Source organism: Canis lupus, chromosome 2 (genome assembly GCF_048164855.1).
Source record: "Canis lupus baileyi chromosome 2, mCanLup2.hap1, whole genome shotgun sequence".
Taxonomy (NCBI): domain Eukaryota; kingdom Metazoa; phylum Chordata; class Mammalia; order Carnivora; family Canidae; genus Canis; species Canis lupus.
The window spans coordinates 32,146,632-32,168,834 of NC_132839.1; the positions used below are offsets into that span (position 1 = coordinate 32,146,632).

Here is a 22,203-nt window from a genome sequence, read left to right on the forward strand (position 1 = left end):
GAGTAGGTCAGCAGGAGAGTGGATGGAAGTTAGGGCTGATTTAAACCTGGAGGACTAGGTAGAGAGGTGTGAAAAACACAGAGGTCTAGTTCCCTGTATATTTATTACTGTCCTACCTAATGTACAAGAGTGGAAATGGGGAATAATCAAATACATTTATTTTTTTTAATTTTATTTATTTATTTGTGATAGTCACACAGAGAGAGAGAGAGAGAGAGGCAGAGACACAGGCAGAGGGAGAAGCAGGCTCCATGCACCGGGAGCCCGACGTGGGATTCAATCCCGGGTCTCCAGGATCGCGCCCTGGGCCAAAGGCAGGCGCCAAACCACTGCGCCACCCAGGGATCCCAATCAAATACATTTAAAAGACAATCACCAATCAAGTGTTTTAAACAGCAGTAGTTTAAATATGATCTAAATAGTAAGATAATAATGGGAAAGCCATTGCATGTAGAGAAAAGAGCAGTGAATCCGGGAGTCAGAAAACCCTAGTTCTATCCATTTATTCAGCAAACCTTTAAAGGCCTGGGGTGCGGGTGGCGCTGGAGATTTCAAAGTCAACACACTAGATGTGGAGAAGGGGTTCTCTCTTATCCCGAATCCGTCTTGCCAAGCGGAGCTCACTTGGTTTTGAATGTTTGGATTAACGACTTTCAAATACACTGAAACACACCAAATATATAAACCTAGTATTCCAGTCAAAGTCGTAACTGGCTATTTTTGCAAGTTGCTAAGGCACTATCATTCTAAAAATGTACAAAGGAAAAAAAAGTAAAGCATTTATTCAGCTTTTTTTTTTTTTTTTTTTTTTTTTACACAACTTGCATTTCAAGGCAATTAAAGAGTTCATGAGGGGGGATCCCTGGGGCCCGGCGGTGATCCCGGGTCCCCGGATCGAGTCCCGCGTGGGGCTCCCCGCGTGGCGCCTGCTTCTCCCTCTGCCTGGGTCTCTGCCGCTCGCTCTGTCTCTCATGAGTAAAATCTTAAAAAAAAAAAAAAAAAAGAGTTGGGGATCCCTGGGTGGCACAGCGGTTTGGCGCCTGCCTTTGGCCCAGGGCGCGATCCTGGAGACCCGGAATCGAATCCCACATCGGGCTCCGGGTCATGGAGCCTGCTTCTCCCTCTGCCTGTGTCTCTGCCTCTCTCTCTCTCTGTGACTATCATAAAGAAATATATATATATAAAAATAAGAGTTAATGAGGGGAAAATACATCGGTTAGGGTGGTTGATGACCTGCGAACTTAGGACAAACACGTCGGTCTTGCGCAGCTCGGGCAGGGCCGCCAGGCGGCCCGCGTAAAGGAGGCCCCGTGGCTTCGAGAGGCCCGCGCGGCGCCGGGGGGCTGCGGGGCCCTCCGGCCTGGGTCTCGCCCGCGCCGCGCCCCGCAGCAGCGCCCCGCAGCAGCGCCCCGCAGCAGCGCGCAGCTCCGGCCTCCTTCTTGCACAGCCGGCGCCGGCCTTCGGGATGCGGCTGGGGGGCGGGGCGGGGCCCGGGGAGCCCGCGGGCGGGCGCTCCGCCAGCCACTCCGGCCCCGGCGCGGGGTGTGCGCGGCGTCCTGCGGGCGCGGGGAGGCGGGGGGGGGGGGGGCGCGAGGGGGCCGCGTCCTCCACGGCGACGGCCGCAGCCGCGTGCGCGCCTGACCCTCTGGGACCAGGCCCGCCCGCCGCCTCCCGCGTTTTTCACTGACAGCTTCCCGCGACCTCCGGGTCCCTCTCTTTTAGCGAGAAGCGGGGAGTCAGAGGAGCGTAGACGAGGCTCCGCGTGCGCGGCGAAGATGGAGGCAGGCGGCCAGGCCGCAGACTATGACAGCGACGAGACGGTGATAGACGGGTCGGTGACGGAGAGCGACCCGGAGGAAGAGGAGCTGCCCTGGAGAAGGTGACCGCCGTCCCGCGGTTTTTTTTTTTTTTAAGGGGAGAATATTTTTATTTTCATGCTTTTTAAAGTCTTGATATAGAAGAAGAGGTAAACACAAACCACAAGTGAAAATTTTAACTAAATATGCAGACAGAGCAGGAGTCACTATAGAAAGTTCAGGCCTTTGTCCGTAACTTCAGAATTGGGGATTCTAATCTTAAAAAAAGGAAAATGCTCCATTCAGCACTTAGTTTCCTTATGTAGGGGTATATCTAGAATTTATGAATTAGCTTATAGTTCTGACATATTTATTAAGTCTGACTTTACTACAGAAATAGGATCTTTTTTTAAATAATAAATTTATTTTTTATTGGTGTTCAATTTGCCAACATACAGAATAACACCCAGTGCTCATCCCGTCAAGTGCCCCCCTGAGTGCCCATCACCCATTCCCCCCCACCTCCCCCCCTCCTCCCCTTCCACCACCCCTAGTTCGTTTCCCAGAGTTAGGAGTCTTCATGTTCTGTCTCCCTTTCTGATATTTCCCACACACAGAAATAGGATCTTAATACTTCATTCTCAAAACACTTTAAAACTCAATCTAATGCTTTTCTTTTTTTTTCTTTTTTTTTTTTAAGCTAATGCTTTTCTTTCAAGGATGTGGAAGGTGTTCCTCATTCAAGTCTGATTCATGGTTTTATAAAGCATAAAGATCATTTTATTATTTCATTATCTATATATGCAGGATTCTAATTTTTTTATGGTGATGTATTCAATGACAGAAACTTAAAGATAATTCCTTCTCAATTTATAAACCAAAAATTTAAAAGCCAAAATGCATGAAGTGATAGGAAGACATTTTTATGCACAAGCAAGCTACTGCTCTAAGGTGCTGGCATGAACAAAAATAACAGAAGTACAAATTATTTAACCTTTAAATAGCCTATATTTGCTACAAATCCATAAATACTTTAAATATATTTCCGCCCCGCGGGGCTCAGCCCTGAGCTTGCGGACAAACAAACGAGCCACGGCGGGCCCACCGTCCCGCTTGGGACTAAATGAGCCTTATGGCAAGTGGTTTCTGGCATCTGAAATAGAAACAGAAACCCCCGCCTTTCCCCTCATCCTGAGGCAAAGTCCTTTTGCCCGGGAAAAACGTGTGGGGTCCAAATTTCTGAAATGCGTTTTGCTTTAAGCAACTGGAAGCTCTGGTTTAGGCGACTGTTAACATAATTTCAGGAAAATACGTGACGGGGGAACCGTTACTTCCAAATTGGAAACGGAGAGTTTTATCAGAATAAAAAAAAAAAAAAAAAAAAAAAGATGGCCGGCAGGTCAGCGCCTCAGAGCCGTGGTGATGATTCTAGTTCTCCGCAGGCCCGAGGAGGCCGCTTCCCCTGCCCTGCGGGCCGGGCCGGCCGAGAAAACAAACATTGTTCTCATTCATTTGGGGAATATAAATAATAGTGAAAGGGCATATAAAGGAAGGGAGAAGAAATGTGTGGGAAATATCAGAAAGGGAGACAGAACATAAAGACTCCTAACTCTGGGAAACGAACTAGGGGTGGTGGAAGGGGAGGAGGGGGGGTGGGGGTGAATGGGTGACGGGCACTGAGGGGGGCACTTGACGGGATGAGCACTCGGTGTTATTCTGTATGTTGGCAAATTGAAAACTAATAAAAAATAAATTTATTATTAAAAAAAAAGGAAAAAAAAGGATCATCGCAATAAAAGGCGCGAGTCGGGGTGGAGGCTCGCGCCGGCGGCTGAGGGGCCGGCAGCCCTCAGGGCTCGCTGGGCCGCCGTCTGGGCAGAGGCGAGGGGTTGGGCAAGCCGCGCGGCGGGCGCGGGTGCTCGAGGCTGAGGGTGCGGGAGGCGGGCCCTGTGCGGCCCTGTGCGCTGGGGTTCCAGGAGTCGGTTCTTCCTGGAGAGAAGGTGGGCCTGGTGAGGACAGTAGGCCGAGGTCAGGAGAGGTCAGGATGGCCCGGGCCTGTAAAATGTTAACGAAGGAGGCGCATAATCCCACTTTCGTTCACTCAGGCATGCCCTAGACTAGGGCTTTGCAGATTTTAATGCCCTTATAAAATCACTCCAGAATCCTATTAAAATCAAGAGTCTAATTGAGGAGTTCGAGGGTAGGGTCTGGAATCCTGCGTTTCTAGCAAGCTTCCAGGTTAGAGTTGCAATTATTAAAGAGCAGAGATCCCCTTTGACAGAGCGAGGCTGTAGAGGTTAGCTGTGGCCCTCAAGTAGTAACAGACTTGGGTGAGGAGAACTTGACCGGAAGAAACAGTGGGAATGGAGGGGAAAAGGCAAATCTGAGAAATTTTGAGAAAGTAACGCGGCAGGAGATGGTGGTTAATCCGATATGCAGGATGAGGGAAGAGCTGCAAGTAAAGGATGATACCCAGGTTTTGGGGACATTGATTTGATGTATACCCAAAGTAAGAGTTGCTCTTGGTATACAGGGAGCATTGTCACTAATACGTTATCTTGTAAAACCACCACAGTCAAGATCCAGAATAGTTCCATCACTCCAAAAAAAAAAAAAGAAAAAAAAAAAAAAAACTTCCTGCTGCCCCCTTTGTAGTCAAGTCCTCAACCCATTTAAATCACTACTCTTATATGTATGATGTATTGTTGTTTTGTTTTTTTTTAAATCTTATTTCAGTCCCCCCTCCCCATCTTTGTTTCTCAGCACTGTGACTACAGTGTGTCTGGGCATGATTTCTGTGTGTGCTTTTCCTGTTTGGGGTTCACTGAGCTTATTGAATATATAAATTTATGCCTTTTACCAAACTTCAGAAGTTTTCTGTCATGAGTCCTTTAAATTTTTTTTATACCAATCTCTTTCTCCTCTTCTTCTGGAATTTCTTTCTTTCCTTCTTTCTTTCTTTCTTTCTTTCTTTCTTTCTTTCTTTCTTTCTTTCTTTCTTTCTTTCTTTCTTTCTTCCTTCCTTCCTTTCCTTCCTTCCTTCCTTCCTTCCTTCCTTCCTTCCTTCCTTCCTTCCTTCCTTCTTTCTTATTTTATTTATTTATTCATGAGAGACACACAGAGAGAGGCAGAGACACAGGCAGAGGGAGAAGCAGGCTCCTCCGGGGAGCCTGATGTGGGACTCCATCCTGGATGCCCAGGATCACGCCCGGAGCCAAAGACATGCTCAACTGCTCAGCTACACCCAGGCGTCCTGTTCCCATATCCCTGTAGCCTTATTAATTTTTTTTCTCAGTTCTTCAGACTGTGTAATTTCTATTGTTCTATCCTAAGAGTTACTTACACTCCTTTATCATCTCCATTCTGTTGTTGAGCCCATCCAGTGAATTTTTAACTTCAGATAATATAATTTTCTCTTCTAAAATTTCCATTGATTCTTGTTGATAGTTTTTCTCTACTGAGAACTTCAGTATTTTCATCTATTTGATTAGTGTTTACCTTTATCTCATAGATAATGATTTTAATAACTGCTTTAAAGTCTTTGTCTTGTTCCAACATCTTGGTCATGGGGGTGTAGTTCACATCTATTAATTACATTTTCTCTCAAGAATTGGATATTCCTGTTCTTCACGTGTTGAGTAATATTGGATTAAATCCTATGTATTTTGAATCTGTTATGGATTCTTGGTCCTGTTAAAGTCCTCTACCGGGTTGATTTTTGTTTTGTCAACCTTAGTAGGTTCTGACTGTATGTTCTGTTTTGCCTCCTATGAGTTGTGGTTACATCATCAGTCCAATTTCAGAGCCTTTACTATGCTTTTTTGAGTCTGATTCATGTATCACTCAGGGGTTAATCTGAAACTTGAGCAGTAGTTAGTATCATAGTTCAGTTCTCTGTGTTTTTGTTGTGCTTCTTTGAAGGTGCTTTGCGTGTGGACTGCTCAGGGTTGAGCCTGGGACTTATGTTGAATCACATATGGAATTAGGTGATTCCCCATTTCTGCCCTTTTTTTTTTTTTTCTTTCTGAAGGATTCTCATGCATCCTTTCTTCCCTATGCCCACATGCTGGTTCATATCACCAGAAATATTTCTCTGAGTGTTAGCCTTCTTCAGAGCAGTCCTTGGCAACTAAGGTCACCTTCAGGGGAAAGTGTTAAGAGAGAGAAGAAAATAAAAGATGCTCTCTATGTTCTTGGACATGTGATTCCTCTAGCAAGAGAGGCAGATTTTCTCTTGGGTTTTAAGTGCCCAAATTGCCATGGTTGGTAAGCAGTATAGCTCTGAGGCTAAAGAGAGAAAGCAAATAAAACCCAGAGATTTCCCCTTGCACTTTCTGGCATTCAGGGATCCTTTAAAAAAGGAGTCTTATCCCTAGAGATAGGGGATTTCTTCTGGAGTTTTTATTGTCTGAGCCCACTATGCATTCTGAGGATTAGACATGGAATCAAAGCTGGTGACAAATAAAGGACCACCAAAACAGAACAAAAACAACCTCTGAAATTCACCTTTTGCAAGGTATTCAGATATTGACTTCAGTCCTCAATCTACTCACTATTATTTACTTTTCAGATTCCTCAGGTAGTTTCAAAAAATATTCTATTTGAGTTTTTATGTAATGGATGGGAGGAATAGGCTTTAGATGGCTTACCCTATCTTGGCTGACCAATCTTTTTCTTCCCCTGTGATTCATTTAAAATGCTTCTCTGTGGTGCCACGCACATCATTTTTTTAGACCTCGTAGTTAAATAAAAACTAGTGTTCATCTCACTGGTATGGCAGTATGGTCAAAGTCTAAGCATTGCTGGAGCTGAATTGCCAGGCCATTGTTTTTTTTCTTCATCTTTTTTTTGCTTGTATGCAGTTCAGTTTGGCAGTTTTTCATTCAGAAGTTCCCAACTTTAATTAGGATGAGAGACACAAGTCCTAGTAGAGATCCCTAAGAGGCAAAACATACCGTTTCACACAGCTAAATAATCCTTAAGTGTTGCAGCTAGTAAAATCTTTTTTACTGAAATGGGAGAAAGGATTTGATGAACCTTTGGGATTAGGAAAGGCAAGGCTAAAAAGAACCAGGATGCCAGGTATGTTAGCTGTGTCTGAAAAAGCACTCTTTGAGAGTCTGGATTTGGCTCTAGCCTTCCATCTGGAAACCAGTCCAAAAATACATCCAGTCCTTTTTGTGGCTTGGTAGGTGTTGCTGTTAGTGAAATTTTGTGAAAATTCAAGTTGCTGACTAATAAGATTTTTGTTGGCTTGTAATTTTTCTGAGAGGCATGATTCATTTTTCCTCTGTGTACCCTGGGAACTCTTTATCAACTCTTGTGTTGTTTCATCTCTGCTAAAGGTAACTGTTCTATAACTCAAAGGGATATATCTCAAATTAATCCTATTCAGTACATTTCAGCTGAACCACATTAGTTCATTGTTACATGAATTTTTGTATACATTCAGGTCACATGTCTTCTGAACATTATGATTGCATATAGTAAAAAAAAAAAAAAAAACCTAATTCAACATAATTACCCAGAAAGATGAGTGTTAATTCTGTTCCCCTAGACAGACCAGTGGGGTCTTCATGTAAATTGCCTAAATAGAAAATACTTGTTACAAAGGATATACTTGGGGAAAGGAGGAAAAGAAAGCAAAGGAGACAAGGACTTAACCACATTAAGTTGACTAAAGAAAGCAACATTTTGAGCTCTCCTGGGTTGTTCAATCTTTTATGCCTCTAACCTGTAATTTCTGCTCAGGTTGTGATCTCAGAGCCCTGAGACAGAGCCCTGCCTTGGGCTACACACTCAGCGGGGAGTCTGCTTGAGATTTTTCTCTTTTCCTCTATTGCCCTCCTCGCTTCTGCTCCCATTCTCTCTCTCTCTCACTCTCTCTCTCTCTCAAATAAATAAATCTTTTAAAAAGAAAAGAAAGGAAAGCAACATTTTGGTCAGGATGTATATCAAAATAGTGGCAACTCCAGTGATAAAGCACAGTGGTGCCAAGTACCATTTTTAGACAACTAGATCTTTTAATGAATCAAAGCCTTAGTGTGACAGCTATCAAAACCTTGATAACTATAAAATTGAAACCCTAACTGTCCCAGAAAGTTTTATTGTACTTCGAACAAAACGGTGAAAAATATTTGAAAATTTCGATATGATTTTGCCTGAAAGTTTTCCTTTTAACTCACCCATCTAATTTCTACTTACCTCTTCTTTTGTTAGTATTTGCTACTATCTCATTTTTCCAGTATTTCAAAGTTAAATTTTATTAAAATAGTACATCTGTAATGAAGTGGTCAGTGACTTTTAGAATATTAGTTATTAGTGCAGTCTAGTATTTTGACTAGAATTCACTCAGAAATTAATGTCTATTTTCAGTTAATTTATTGACTAAACATGGATAAATAATTTTTCTGAGCCTAGTAAAATAATGTATAAGGAGATATCTCAGAAGTATTTACAATAATGAAAAAAAAGGAAGTGTTTTAGAATTATATAATGCCAAATAAATTATGATACACCCTTTTGAGGGAGTATTATCAATATTTAATGATTTTAGGAAGAATTTCAGTGACATTGCAAATGTTTAAGTAATATTAAGTGAGAAATGTAGGGACACCTGGGTGGCTCAGTGGTTTAGCACCTGCCTTTGGCCCAGGGCGTGATCCTGGGGTCCCGGGATCGAGTCCCACATCGGGCTCCCTGCATGGAGCCTGCTTCTCCCTCTGCCTGTGTCTCTGCCTCTCTCTCTCTCTCTCTTTGTCTCTCATGAATAATAATAATAAAAAAATCTAAAAAAGAAAAAAGTGAGAAATGTAGTTTCTAAAACTTTATACAGGTTGACCCAAACTTTGTAAAATAATTTACAATTCTGTCACACATAAGCCTCTATAGAAAGAAAGCTGGAAGGAAATACACCAAAGTCTTTTTTTTTTTTTTTAAGATTTTATTTATTTATTTGAGAGAGATAGACAGAGATAGCGACAGAGAGCACAAGCCAGGGAAGAGAGGGAGAAGCATGTTCCCCATTGAGCAGGGACTGCAACTGTGGGCTCAAGCCGAAGACCCTGGGATCATGACCTAATCCAAAGGCAGAAACATAATCAACTTGAGCCATCCAGATGCCCCTATACAAAAGTCTTATTACAGGTAGAATTATAGGAGGTTTATACTTCTTTTTATTGCCTACATTTTCTAGTTTTTTTTTTTTTGAATAGGTAATATAATATATTTACATGGGTCAAAAAATTTTTTTTAAGTATAAAAGGATGTATAGTAAAAATTCCTTTTCATCCCTATCTCTTCGGATACTCAGTCTTCTTTTCCACAGGCAACCAATATATTTGATTTATTTTATCCTCCCAGAGGTATTTTCTAAATTATGCATATATGTTCTCAAACATACATAAAATTGTTTTCTAAAAATAGAAGCACTCTGTCAAAGAGTTTGGGTGTTTGTAATCTTAACAATTGTATTATTTGGGTTTATCTCATAATTATAAAAACTTTTTTTCCTTCGTAATGATAAAATAATCCCTCCTTGGTTTCTGTTAGTACTTTTTGTTTCATTTTTAAACATTTACATTTTGATTCATGTGGAATTTTAATCTGGAGTACAGTGTGAAGTATGGATTCAACTAAATTATTTTCCAGATGTCTCCTTCATTGTCCCAATATTATTTTTTTTTTAAAAAAATCCTATCTTTTTTTCTGAGTTATAGAACAGTCCCATTCCCCTCCACAATTCCTTCATGCCTTTTTTTTTGGTATTATTTTTAGATTAAAAAGAAACCTCAAAAATGTTTAAAGAGTAAAATAATTCTGACTTGTAGGGACATTAAGGTGAATAGATTGTTTTACTTCGAAAAATGTACTATAGTAATGGTATTGCTCATAGTTGAATAATAAAATTTTCAATCCTTGGTAATGGCCGCTGGTAGTTGAGCCAAGAAAGATGCTTTTTCTCCTTCTAGGAGGAGCCTGCATTCACTGTCACAGAAGGTATGATAGATTAAGGACTGGAGTCCTTTTCATTATTAGTATTGCTGGTGTTGAAAACTATTAGGAGGTATGGGGGGGGGGTTTGTTGTTGTTAATGGTGACTTATTTTTCTTAATAATCCGTTCTTTCTTTATAACATATGTAAGATTATATGTGTGATGTATAGTTGTGTTGGGGAATGGAAAACATGAAATCTGTAATTTTTCGCCTCTCCTCCGCCAGTTTTTTTTTTTTTTCCCCTTCCACAATCGTTCTTTACTAAGCTTTTAAAACTGAGAATAGGAGTGCCTGGATGGCTTAGTTGGAATAACATGAGATTCTTTTTTTTTTAAATAAATTTATTTATTTATTTATTTATTTTTCTTTTTTTTAAATAAATTTATTTTTTATTGGTGTTCAATTTACCAACATACAGAATAACACCCAGTGCTCATCCCGTCAAGTGCCCCTCTCAGTGCCCGTCACCCATTCACCCCCACCCCCCGCCCTCCTCCCCTTCCAACACCCCTAGTTCGTTTCCCAGAGTTAGGAGTCTTTATGTTCTGTCTCCCTTTCTGATATTTCCCACACATTTCTTCTCCCTTCCCTTCTATTCCCTTTCACTATTATTTATATTCCCCGAATGAATGAGAACATACACTGTCCTTCTCCGATTGACTTACTTCACTCAGCATAATACCCTCCAGTTCCATCCACGTTGAAGCAAATGGTGGGTATTTGTCGTTTCTAATGGCTGAGTAATATTCCATTGTATACATAAACCACATCTTCTTTATCCATTCATCTTTCGATGGACACCAAGGCTCCTTCCACAGTTTGGCTATTGTGGACATTGCTGCTGTAAACATTGGGGTGCAGGTGTTCCGGCGTTTCATTGCATCTGAATCTTTGGGGTAAATCCCCAACAGTGCAATTGCTGGGTCGTAGGGCAGGTCTATTTTTAACTCTTTGAGGAACCTCTACACAGTTTTCCAGAGTGGCTGCACCAGTTCACATTCCCACCAACAGTGTAAGAAGGTTCCCTTTTCTCCACATCCTCTCCAACATTTGTGGTTTCCTGCCTTGTTAATTTTCCCCATTCTCACTGGTGTGAGGTGGTATCTCATTGTGGTTTTGATTTGTATTTCCCTGATGGCAAGTGATGCAGAGCATTTTCTCATGTACGTGTTGGCCATGTCTATGTCTTTCTCTGTGAGATTTCTCTTCATGTCTTTTGCCCATTTCATGATTGGACTGTTTGTTTTTTTGCTGTTGAGTTTCATAAGTCTTTATAGATCTTGGAAACTAGCCCTTTATCTGGTATGTCATTTGCAAATATCTTCTCCCATTCTGTAGGTTGTCTTTTAGTTTTGTTTACTGTATCCTTTGTTGTGTAAAAGCTTCTTATCTTGATGAAGTCCCAATAGTTCATTTTTGCTTTTGTTTCTTTTGCCTTCATTGATGTATCTTGCAAGAAGTTACTGTGGCCGAGTTCAGAAAGGGTGTTGCCTGTGTTCTCCTCTAGGATTTTGATGGAATCTTGTCTCACATTTAGATCTTTCATCCATTTTGAGTTTATCTTCGTGTATGGTGCAAGAGTGGTCTAGTTTCATTCTTCTGCATGTGGATGTCCAATTTTCCCAGCACCATTTATTGAAGAGACTGTCTTTCTTCCAATGGATAGTCTTTCCTCCTTTATCGAATATTAGTTGACCATAAAGTTCAGGGTCCACTTCTGGGTTCTCTATTCTGTTCCATTGATCTATGTGTCTGTTTTTGTGCCAGTACCACACTGTCTTGATGACCACAGCTTTGTAGTACAACCTGAAATCTGGCATTGTGATGCCCCCAGCTATGGTTTTCTCTTTTAAAATTCCCCTGGCTATTCGGGGTCTTTTCTGATTCCACACAAATCTTAAAATAATTTTTTCTAACTCTCTGAAGAAAGTCCATGGTATTTTGATAGAGATTGCATTAAACATGTAAATTGCCCTGGGTAACATTGACATTTTCACAACATTAATTCTGCCAATCCATGAGCATGGAGTATTTTTCCATCTCTTTGTGTCTTCCTCAATTTCTTTCAGAAGTGTTCTATAGTTTTGAGGGTATAGATCCTTTACCTCTTTGGTTAGGTTTATTCCTAGGTATCTTATGCTTTTGGGTGCAATTGTCAATGGGATTGACTCCTTAATTTCTCTTTCTTCAGTCTCATTGTTAGTGTATAGAAATGCCATTGATTTCTGGGCATTGATTTTGTATCCTGCTACGCTCCCAAATTGCTGTATGAGTTCTAGCAATCTTGGGGTGGAGGCTTTTGGGTTTTCTATGTAGAGTATCATGTCATCGGCGAAGAGGGAGAGTTTGACTTCTTCTTTGCCAATTTGAATGCCTTTAATGTCTTTTTGTTGTCTGATTGCTGAGGCTAGGACTTCCAGTACTATGTTGAATAGCAGGGGTGAGAGTGGACATCCCTGTCTTGTTCCTGATCTTAGGGGAAAGGCTCCCAGTGCTTCCCCATTGAGAATGATATTTGCTGTGGGCTTTTCGTAGATGGCTTTTAAGATGTTGAGGAATGTTTCCTCTATCCCTACACTCTGAAGAGTTTTGATCAGGAATGGATGCTGTATTTTGTCAAATGCTTTCTCTGCATCTAATGAGAGGATCATATGGTTCTTGGTTTTTTTCTTGCTGATATGATGAATCACATTGATTGTTTTACGAGAACATGAGATTCTTAATATCAGGGTTGTGAGTTCAAGCCCCATGTTGGGTATAGAGATTACTTAGATAAATAAATATTAAATAATAAATAATAAATAAATATTAAAAGAGAAACTATGTGAGAATCCACACAGTGGGACACTATGAATTTATAAAAAGGAATGAACGAAGTCTCTTTCCCTTAGAGTGGTCAATCTCCTGGATTTACTGTTAAGAAAAAAAAAAGAGGTATATATAGAATGTTACTGTTTATCTAAGAATGGGTGAGGGCAGGTATACTCATGTTGCTTACATTTTCAAAAAACATTGGAAGGACAAAACAATTTTAAAAATGGGAAGGGAGAGAACAGGTAGGTGAAGAGACAAGAGACAAGTGAATAAAGGGAAAAAACCCTTTTAGTACCAAATCATATATTCATGCATTGGTACACTGTTAAATTCTGAAAAGATTTTTAAAATTTTATTTTTATTGTGGTAAAAAATATATATATCATAAAATTTACCATTGTAACCATTTTTAAGTATACAGTTCAGTGGCATTAAGTACATTTGCATTGTTGTGTACCCATTACCATTTTCTGACTTTAGAACTTCATCTTCCCAAACTAACACTCTATACCCATTAAACACTAACTTCCCATTCCTCCCTTCACCCAGCCCTTTGTCAATCACCATTCTACCGTCAATCACTATGGACCTGACTACTCTAGCTGTCTAAGTGAAATCATATAATATTTTCCCACTTGTATCTGGCTCATTCACTTAATATAATTCTTTTTAATATGGAATGTCTCATGAATTTGTGTGTCATCTTTGTGCTGAGGCCATGCTAATCTTTATCATTCCAATTTTATTATATATACTGCCAAAGCAAGCACTAGTATAATGTCTTTAAGGTCTATCTATAAATTTTTAATTAGAGGGTACACATCTGAAACAATATTTTGGTACAGATATTAATAGTGGTATAACTAAGAATTTTAGCAAGTTTGGTTTAGTAAAAAACTGTGGTTAAATTGTTAGTCTATGTTTAGGAAACATAACAATTTGTATCTTCTATTTGGTATCTGAAAGGTTGCTCTTTGATCAAGACACATCTCTTAGATCTGAGTACAGTCTCCATCCAGATAGAAGTGGAATGTGCAAAGGTGAGAAATAATTTTTTTCAGTAAGTAGTCCCTTTAATTTCTCAATGTTATTATTCTATCAACTTCTTTTATTTATTTATTTTTTTAAATTTTTAAAAAATTTTTATTTATTTATGATAGTCACAGAGAGAGAGAGAGAGAGAGGCAGAGACACAGGCAGAGGGAGAAGCAGGCTCCATGCACCGGGAGCCCAATGTGGGATTCGATCCCGGGTCTCCAGGATCGCGCCCTGGGCCAAAGGCAGGCGCCAAACCGCTGTGCCACCCAGGGATCCCTCAACTTCTTTTATAATTAGTTTTGTTTTTAGCTTTACACAGAATTAATTTTTTTACTCATCTGTAATAGACCCTAAGGTCTATTACTATAAGGATAGCAAGGAGAATTATAATTTCTGGCAGATGCTATGACTCCTAGAGAGGGCTACAGAGATAGGCAAATGATACCCAGATATCTCTTCTCTTTGCAAAAATTTACAAAATCCTAGAACTTTTTTATTTGCAAAAGTGAATAGTACTTTTTAGTAACCAATCTGATTATTTCAGTCTGAGATATTAAATATTCTTGATATATTTATATATATTTAATTTTAAAAATTTGAGTATAATTGACACATGATGTTATATTAGTTTCAGGTGTATATCAAAGTGATTCAGCTTCTTTATAGGTTATGCTAGGCTCACCACAGTTTTAGCTACCATCTGTTACATACAATGTTTTGCAATATCAATGACTGTTATTTCCTATGCTGTGCCTTTTATTCCTGTGACTCATTTTATTCCATAGCAGGAAACCTGTCTTCTACTCCCTTTCACCCATTTTGTCCATTCTCCTGATCTCTGTCCCTTTGGCATCAGTTAGTTTGTTCTCTGTATTTACAGGTCTGATTCATCTTTTTTGTTTGTTTGTGTATTTGTTTCCTTTTTTTATATTCCATGTAAGAGTGAAATCATATGGTATTTATCTTTCTTAGTCTGACTTATATACTAATAGTGAAGTAGCAGACAGAAATTAAGAAAACAATCCCATTTATAATTATAGCAAAAAGAGTAAAAGACCTATCAATACATTTAACCAAGAAAGTGAAAGACCTATATTCTGGAAACTATGAAATATTGATGAAAGAACAATGTGTAGTAGTAGTCTCCAGAACGTGCTTTTATGATATATAAAGTACCACTAGGAAGAAGTTAGAGGTATGTTTTAATATTGCAACCAAGTTTTTTCTTTGCTTTCCTTCTTCTTTTTTCCCAAATTGATAGACTTTTTATTATTTTTGCTAATATTAAAAGAATAAAAGCTTTTTTATTTCAAACTTATATAATGTAGAAAGTGTAAAGTCACATTTACACTTCCCTACAATTCCACTTCCAACAATTGCCAGTGTTTAGTATTTGTGTATTTTTCTAGACTTTGTATGCCAACTTGAATATCTTTTTTCATAATTGGTATTGTGGTAAATATATTTCTTTCCTTGTTATATTGAGCTACCTCAACCTTTTAAAGTGCTATATATTGGGACGCCTGGGTAGCTCAGCAATTGAGCATCTTGCCTTTGGTTCAGGGTGTGATCCTGGAGTTCTAGGATTGAGTCCTACATTGGGCTCCCTGCATGGAGCCTGCTTCTCCTCCCTCTTCCTGTGTGTCTGCCTCTCTCTTTCACAAATAAATAAATAAAATCTTTAAAAATAAAATAAAGTGCTACACATTATTCTGTATGAATGTATCCTTATTTAATGAATTAATTATATTTTTGTTCTCAAAACTCTAATAAATGTGAATATTCTAATATTTACACTTTTGCCTGCTTTTCTGATTATTTCCTTAGAATAAATAGCTAAAATTCAATTTGTTTTTAAAGGATGGACACATGTTAGATTTTGACATATATTATCCCTAAAAAAGATGGCTTTTTCCTCTAGATCCAACAAAGGATATATTCAGTCTTTGCCAAACCGCTAAGTAAAGTATCGGTTTGTTCTAATTTGCATTTTTTGAAGAATACCAAGTTTAGACACATTTTAATATTGACTATTCATAGTTTGTGTGCATGTGAATTGCTTTATGTCTCCTAAATTATTCTCATTTTATTTTTGATTTATAAGATCATTTTATACACTAAAGGTAATACAACTGTCATATATATGTATTGCAAATAGTTTCACTCAGTTTCCTAGTTAACTTTTAATGTTATTCATGATATATTTTGTATGCAGAAATTGAGATTTTATTTATTTATTTGAGAGGGAGAGAGCACAAGCAGAGGTGGGGGATGGGGCAGGTAGGCGCAGAAGGAAGGGGAGAAGCAGACTCCCTGCTGGGCAGGGAGCCAGATCCAGATCTGGGGTCTGTCCCAGGACTCTGAGATCATGACCTGAGCTGAAGGCAGATGCTTTACCAACTGAGCCACCCAGGCACCCTTAAGTTTTTATGTAGTAAGACCTGTCAGTCTTCTGGGGTTTCTTGGTTCTTTCAAACTTGGAAGTATTTTACCTACCACAAGACCATAAAAGTATATTATCTTTGTTTGCATTTATATTTACACATTTTGTTGCCACTGTCTAAAATATCATTATTTACTTATATTAAATTCCCAGATAGACGTATAGGTCTGTTTTCCACTTCTTGTTTAGTTTCATTGTTCTATTTGACTATTTTTACTAGTCTTCCATCACTACATTATTTTATCAACCTTGGCTTTTAGTACATTTTTGTATCTGATAGGGAAGATACCCTCTTACACAGAGTAACTGGCTATAGCATTCATTCTGAATGAATGCTCCTTTGGTACAAACAGCAATCTCAGTGAAGTAGGAGACTACTCAATGCAAAGTTCTAGTACACTCTCTTCCATCTTTGGTTGATGGGATTTGCTCTAAGCTTGGTGGTTTTCTGAGAGTCTCATGGAAGAAATCCATGTAATTATTTCTTAAGGAGCCTCTCCTTTTCCTATGTAGAGTACATGCTGTTTACCAATGTTTGGTTTCCCTTTAATCCAGTCTTCCTCTTCTGATCTATATTGGGTGTATTTCCTCTCTTCTCATTGCTACTTCACATTTAAAAAAGAAAAAGCTAATTTCAAGAAACAACAACAACAAATTTCTTTGGATCTTTTTAGGAACAGGGAAGGGAAAAATAGTTAAAATATGAGTTCAGGGCAGCCCCAGTGGCACAGCGGTTTAGCGCCGCCTGCAGCCCAGGGCATGATCCTGGAGACTCTGTATGAGTCCCATGTCAGGCTCTCTGCATGGAGCTGCTTCTCCCTCTGCCTGTGTCTCTGCCTCTCTCTCTCTCTCTCTGCATCTCTAGGAATAAATAAATTTAAAAAATCTTAAAAAACATATGAGTTCAGTTTCCCATCTTAGAAACACAAATTCTGTTTTTTGGGTTAAATACTAGCATTATGAGTTTTCAAAAATGACCTCACATGAAATTAAAAAAGAAGAAAGTATTCCTTCTGGGGGGGGTGGTTAAGTCTGTATATTGTCTCTATGTATCCTTTGTTCAGACCTTTATGTATATGTATCCTCCAGTGTAGTATATGTGTGTCTTTGAAATTAATAACTTAAAAACTTTGATATATAAAAGTGGCAGCTAGGAAGTTATAATTTACAAAATACTTTTTAATGACATTTTGTAGTTTTTATAAAATCATGGAGTCATTGTCAAAGCAGAGCAATTAAACTGTTGCAAGTGATTTACGATGATATTTCATTCTAGGAACATCTCCTGAGATTCAACTTGGGTTCAAACTCAGAGAGAATCCACGAGAACAAAAGAGTAAAAATAAAATAATGCCTCTTAGTGATACTGCACTCCTACAGGTATGTAGCCTGTTGGTTAAATACTTGCTTATTAAAAATTGGAATTGCTGTTTCAAAGAGTGACAAATTACTAACGGTTAATTCTTTTTGTCTGTTAGTTTTCTTCTTTATTCTCTTACTCAGTTTTTACCCTTTCTTAGCTAGTCATTGTGTTTCTTTTTTGCAACTTTGGTGAAAGGCAGGTGTTTTAGAAGGGGGTGTTTAAAATATTTCTCCTCTCCTCTCCTCTCCTCTCCTCTCCTCTCCTCTCCTCTCCTCTCTTCTTCTCCCCTCCCCTGCCCTCCCCTCCCCCCCCCCTCCAGATGTGGATGTGAGAAAAACAGGTTAAAATAGAATATAGTAATTAGGATTTTCATCTCCAGTATATGCCAGAGATCATTTTCAATTTGTGAAGATGTTAGTCTGCATGGTATATTTTGAGATATGGTCTACTGAAAGGCCCTTCTGTTACCTTATATGTGTGTGAATGCCTGTGTATGTATATATACACATTTGTATTTTTTTTTTTAATGTGGTCACCCTGGGCAAAGGTTAGGGGTTATTCAGTTAGCACCTTGGCATAAATAAGTCAGCTAACCAGAGATAAGCCACAAAGTCTTAAGGAAGGAAGGGAAAATAGTTTCTTTTTCTCTGAGGATAAGAAGTAACACTTTTATTGAATGTTTTGAGATAAAATACTTTTTATTCATACACATGTTTTTATTAAAGAAGATGGTTAATTTTACACAGATTCAAGACTTCAGGGGAAAATTGCATAGTTGCCTTTTTAGAATAAGATAATTCAGCTGTCTTTTTATTATACTGACAACATTCTCATTAGAGAAATATTATATTCTATTTTGAATCTCAAATTTTATTTTTTTTTTTTATTTTTTTTTTTTTTTTAAATTTTATTTTTTTAATCAAAGAATAATTGGCATACAATATTGTATTAGCTTCAGGTGTATAACATAATGATTTGATATGTATATACGTTATGAAATGGTCACCAGAGTAAGCTTAGTTACCATCAGTCACCATACAAAGTTGTTAAAGTCCCCTAGTATTATTGTGTTTTATCAATTTGAGAAAAAGATATTTTAAGTGATGTTACCAGTAACTCATCAATAAATAAAACACTTAATACTAGGAATGTTTATTCTGCTATACTGAATGTGAGCATAGTTGTATGAGATATCTGATGCCTTCTGGTGAGCCAGAAGTCTGGCCAGGGTTTGACTTCCACTACACTTCCAGTGATCCATAATTCAGTTGAATTGGTTTCAGATATTGGATGATCGTTTTTTGTTTGAGGATATATAAATAGATTTGTCTCTTTTCCAGATCCTCCAAATTAGCATATTTAAACTTTTTCATCTCCCACACTCTACTCCCCGCCCCTCCACACATGAAATAAAACAAAAGCTGTTCAGCTTAATGGCCAATCAAAATACAGGGGTGGAAAGGACTGGGTGAATCAAAAGGATAGATAGCGATTTGGATCCCTTAGGAAAGAGTTGATTGAAATGTATCTTTGCAGTTTGGTTAATTAACAAATGACCAATTCCCTCCCTGTTATATTCAGAGGCATTAGCTCCTAAGTGTAATTTTTGCCTACAGAGAAAGAAAGAAAGTAGACTCTTGGAGACAAACTTCCTTCTTCTTTGCTCTCTTATTTTTTGCATTTTCCTTAGTAGGGTCAAGTCATTGATCTATAGTAATGTAAATGAACTGGGTATTACAGGTATTTGAATGAATTATTTTGTGAAGATGCAGAAATATCTAGTGAGTGTATAAATACTCTATTTAATTAATCCTTGGGAATTCCTAGGTTTACTTCTTGAAATTCCTTCTTGTCTCTGGGCCTCTGAATGTCTGCTTGGGAAGTATATATATGGAGAACCAATGTGATAACCTTGAAGTATGTAATGATGCATTATCAGAAAAGAACAATGAATGTTCATTGAAGAAGATTGAAGTTCTCATAGTACTTTGTTTTCCTGTTATTATGACTGTTTCATTGATCAAACAATGCTTGGAAGTTCAGGCTTAAAGGCTTTATTTTCAGAAACCTTTGTTATTGATCATAGAAACATGGAAGGGCCCCAAAGGAAGATCTTTTTCTAAGATCTTATTACCATCCACTTTCATGATAACAAGATATTAAGTGTAAGAATTCTTTTTAGAGTGATGAAAGCCACTGTGCTGTGAAACCTAAAATGGAGGCATTTTATCAGTGCATTGTATCTTTCTTTTTGAAAGGGATACAACTTCAGATTCTCTGGCCTGACTTGAGAATTAGGCAGAATCCATTTAGCTTTTGGCATTTAGCATTGTAACAGAGGTTGTATAATTTTTGGCCTTCAGGGGAAATATTAGAACTGAGAACCTGATAAGAAAAGAAGGCTTATCAGAACCATTATGGATTAATGAAATAAATCCATAGGAATAAAAAGAAGGGACACATCCTTTCTCCTAACTTAATTTCCATAAGTTCTTTTATGGAAAGAAATTTAAAAAAAAACTAAACGAGCTAAACTCTTAGAAGAAAACATAGGGGAAAAGTATCATGACATTGGATTTGGCAATGATTTCTTAGACATGAAAGACCAGACAACAAAAGGAGAAATAGACAAATAGACCCATGACACTTAAAAATGTTTGTGGATTAAAGGACATTATCAACAGTGAAAAGGCAACCCCAGAAATGGGAGAAAATGTTAATAATGTATCTAGTAAAGGATTGCTACCAAGAATATATAAAGATTCTTATAGCTTAGAAAAAAAATTATACACAACTCCCCCCCCCCAAAAAAACAAACTGATTTAAAAGTGGACAAAAGGCACAAACAGAAGATAGGTTAGTGGCCAATAAGCACATGAATAGATGTTCAGCATCACGAATCATTAGGGAAATGTACATCAAAACCACAGTGAAATCCTACCTACACTCATTATGATAGCTATTATCAAAAAACCAAAACAACCAGGGCTGGTGAGGATGTAGAAAATTGGAATTCTTTCTCACTGCTGATAGGAAATGTAGAATGGTGTAGTTCCTGTGGAAAATGGTATGATGGGTCCTCAAAAATTAAACATAGTATCAAATGGTCCAAAAACTCCACTTCTGGGTTTATACCCCAAATAAATGAAAGCAGAGAATCAAAAATATATTTGTATATCCACGTTCATTCAACCATTATTCGCAGTAGCCAAATGGTGATAGCAACCCAAGCATCCACCAACAGATGAGCAGATAAACAAAATGTGGTACATACAAACAACTAGAAAGGGAGGGAATAGGGGCACCTGGTGGCTCAGTGTTTGAGTATCTGCCTTGCCTCAGGTTGTCATCCTGGGATCCCCTATCAGGCTCCCTGCATGGAGCCCTCTTCTCTCTCTCTGCTGTGTCTCTGCCTCTCTCTCTGTCTGTGCCTCTCATACGTAAATAAATAAAATCTTTAAAAAAAAAAAGGAGGAAATAGTGATACATGGTACAACATGGGTGAACTTTTAAGATCTTATGCTAAGTGAAATAAGTTCAGACACAAAAGGATGAATATTGTATGGTTCCTTTTATATTAGGTACTTAGAGTAGTTACAGTAGAGACAGAATAATAGAGAGACAGAAAGAAGGGTAGGTACCAGGAGTTGGGAGAGGGGTGAATAAAGAGTTAATACTAGGTCTGGAGTTTCAGTTGGAAAAGATTAAAGAATACTTTAGATGGATGCTGGTGATGGTTGTACAACAATGTGCACAAAATGCTACAGAACTGTACATGTTCATATGGTTAAAACGGTGAATTTTATGTTACGTATATTTTATCACAACAGAGAAGATGTTGAGAAAGAATAACACAAAAATTATTTTTTAAGAATTATTTTAAACATTAAATTTTTAATTGGTGCATTGTATTAGTATTTATGAATTAAAAGAACACTACCTTTTCCCTGCTAGCAACCTCAAGATGAAATGGAACAAAATCAAACTCTGTTCCAGTAAGTATACTAATTTTTAACTTAATTATATTGTAGTTTTTTGTTGTAATTTTGCACACTAAAATGAATCTTCATTTTCTTAAGAGTTTTAGAATTGTATATTTTTAAATAGTTGCCCCTTTAGCAGCATACAGATGTTATTTATAAACATTCTAGGTAAGTTTCATTTCATGAGCATGATTGGTTCAGATTAAGTTGATTTTCTATTAATATTACTTAAAAAGAAAATTTATAGCATAGCATGAAGGAAGAATTTGTAGACCTTATTGAAATTGGACTTTATAGGACTATTGCACTTTAAAAGGCTTTATCCTTTCAGTTCTTTTAAAACTGTGGTTCTCAAAGTATGGTGTGTTGACCCCTTGGGAATCCTTGAGACTTTTTGCAGAGCGTCTGTGAGATCAAAACTATTTTCATAACAATACTAACCCTTATTTGCCTATTTCATAGTACTGACATTTGCATATTCAGTGCTAAATGGTAAGTAAAATATTGAAGCCTTACTTAGGCTCAGTAGGGCAATGGCACCAAATAGTACTAGTAGTCGCTATATTTTTCATTGCCATGAGCTAGCAGTTAAAAAAGACAAGGAAGGAAAAAGCTAGCTTCACCTAGTGCATTTGATGAAGCAGAAAATTTATTGTTTTATTAAATTTCTACCCTTGAATATATATCTTCTTGATATGCTGTGTGATGTGGGGGAAGTATGCCTAAGTACTTCTTTGCATACCAAAGTGAGGTCCTTGTCTTAAGGAGAGC

The 22,203-nt window shown here is 38.1% G+C and overlaps 1 protein-coding gene and 1 non-coding gene across 9 annotated transcripts in view; one reads left to right on the top strand and one right to left on the bottom strand.

The window, feature by feature from the left end:
• The first annotated feature begins 1,599 nt into the window (after nucleotides 1–1,599).
• The window catches only part of ANKRD31 (ankyrin repeat domain 31), a 118,928-nt gene continuing 98,324 nt past the window's right edge, over nucleotides 1,600–22,203 (top strand). For 6 of the 8 annotated variants that reach the window (XR_012015920.1, XM_072795029.1, XM_072795060.1 and 3 more), the window contains exons 1-4: nucleotides 1,600–1,879; nucleotides 13,572–13,645; nucleotides 17,363–17,466; nucleotides 21,404–21,444. Coding sequence is in view for 6 of the 8 variants with exons in the window: in XM_072795029.1 (XP_072651130.1) it covers nucleotides 1,776–1,879; nucleotides 13,572–13,645; nucleotides 17,363–17,466; nucleotides 21,404–21,444 (323 nt within the window). In the remaining 2 variants the exon portion in view is untranslated. Of the gene's footprint in view, nucleotides 1,880–13,571; nucleotides 13,646–17,362; nucleotides 17,467–21,403; nucleotides 21,445–22,203 lie in introns of those variants that run through there. The other 2 variants (XM_072795051.1, XM_072795066.1) reach the window with 2 other exon arrangements.
• On the bottom strand, nucleotides 13,274–13,375 carry LOC140624164 (U6 spliceosomal RNA). The gene has a single exon (XR_012023684.1). It is a non-coding gene; the product is annotated as a U6 spliceosomal RNA (small nuclear RNA).